General features: G+C 56.3%; 1 protein-coding gene across 1 annotated transcript; it reads right to left on the bottom strand.

The window, feature by feature from the left end:
• Window positions 1-683: 683 nt before the first annotated feature.
• Window positions 684-1,220, bottom strand: LOC109762600 (uncharacterized). Its single transcript, XM_020321474.1, has 2 exons — window positions 1,002-1,220; window positions 684-956 (listed from the first exon to the last, which is right to left on the bottom strand). Exons 1-2 carry the CDS (start codon window positions 1,218-1,220, stop codon window positions 684-686), a joined length of 492 nt encoding a protein of 163 aa, XP_020177063.1.
• Between the last annotated feature and the right edge of the window lie 288 nt (window positions 1,221-1,508).

Here is a 1,508-nt window from a genome sequence, read left to right as displayed (position 1 = left end):
GTTGAGCTTGATTTGGAAACGGCACAAATTATCAAAGGTCTCCTTGAGATCCTCGAGAAGGGTGCCGCACTTCTCTGTCTTCACCACAATATCGTCTACATAGACGTGGGCATTTCTGCCGAGTTGCTTGAGGAGGCACTTCTGCATTTAATGCTGAAACGTGGCGCCGGCATTTCTCAAGCCGAACGTCATGGTCAAGTAGCAGAAGGCTCTGAATGGTGTGATGAAGGCGGTGTTCAGCCGATCGGCCGGGTTCAGCTTGATCTGGTGGTAGCCAGAGTAAGCGTCAAGGAAAGACAGCAGCTCGCATCCGGCTGTGGAGTCAATCACTTGATCTATCCGAGGCAAAGCAAACGGATTTGTGGGGCAGGCTTTGTTGAGGCTAGTGTAGTCGATACACATACGCCACTTGTTGTTCTTCTTCAACACGAGGACTGGGTTGGCAAGCCAGTCCGGGTAGAATACTTCGATGATGAAGCCGACTGCCAGAAGCTGGGCGATCTCTTCACCAACAATCCTTCTCTTCTCTTCTGATAGGCGGCGGAGGGGTTGCTTGACCGGCTTTGCATCCGGCCTCACATGTAGCTTGTGCTTGGCGAAATCCGTCGAACACCCGGCATGTCCTTGTGAGACCATGCAAAGATGCCCCGATTCTCACGGAGGAGATCGACGAGCTCGCTTTCCTATTTGATGTCGAGATTGGAGCCTACGACAGCAAATCTCTCCGGGTGCTCTGGGTCCAAGGCAATCTTCTTGGTCTCTTTGGCCGGCTGGAAGGAGCCCTGAGCCTCTGTCTCCTTGGGGTCGGATGGCATGCCCGGCTGCTTGCTGGCCATGGCCACCACCCGGTCAAGGAGACGCTTCTCTTCGGTGATGACGAGGGACTCGGCCAGCCGACTGCTGGCAGCAGCACATGCGGCCGACTTCTGGTAGTCGCCGGCTATGGTGATGATGCCCTTGGTGCCGGGCATCTTCATCTTGAGGTAGGCGTAGTGCAGCACTGCCATGAACTTGGCCAGCGCAGGCCGGCCCAAGAGCGCGTGGTAGGGGCTGTCCAGGTTAACCACCTCGAACCAGATTGGCTCGCGGCAGAAGTGGTCTTTATCACCGAACAGGACGTCGATCTTGATCTTGCCGATTAGGGAGCAGGAAAGTCCGGTGCCGTGGAAGACAGTCCGACTGGGCAGGAGCTGCTTCTCCTTGATGCCCAACTTCTCCATGGTGTTGCGGTAGAGGATGTTGATGTTGCTACCGCCGTCTATCAGGATCCGGGAGAAGCGGAAAGCTCGCCTCTCCATTGAGAAGGTGGAGTCCAACACCAAGGCATAGGAACCCCGCGAAGGCATCACGGCTGGGTGGTCAGCACGGCTCCAATTGATGGGCCTCTCGGACCAGTGCATGAACTCTGGGACTTCTGAGGCAACGGCATTCCCGGTGGTGCTGGCGTCGGCTGTGCTTATCGTCGGCTTCGCTAGTGAAGAGGACGTAGGTGGCGTTGGCTTCAGCGA

Source organism: Aegilops tauschii, chromosome 1 (genome assembly GCF_002575655.3).
Source record: "Aegilops tauschii subsp. strangulata cultivar AL8/78 chromosome 1, Aet v6.0, whole genome shotgun sequence".
NCBI lineage: Eukaryota > Viridiplantae > Streptophyta > Magnoliopsida > Poales > Poaceae > Aegilops > Aegilops tauschii.
This window is presented reverse-complemented; position numbering and strand designations above follow the sequence as displayed.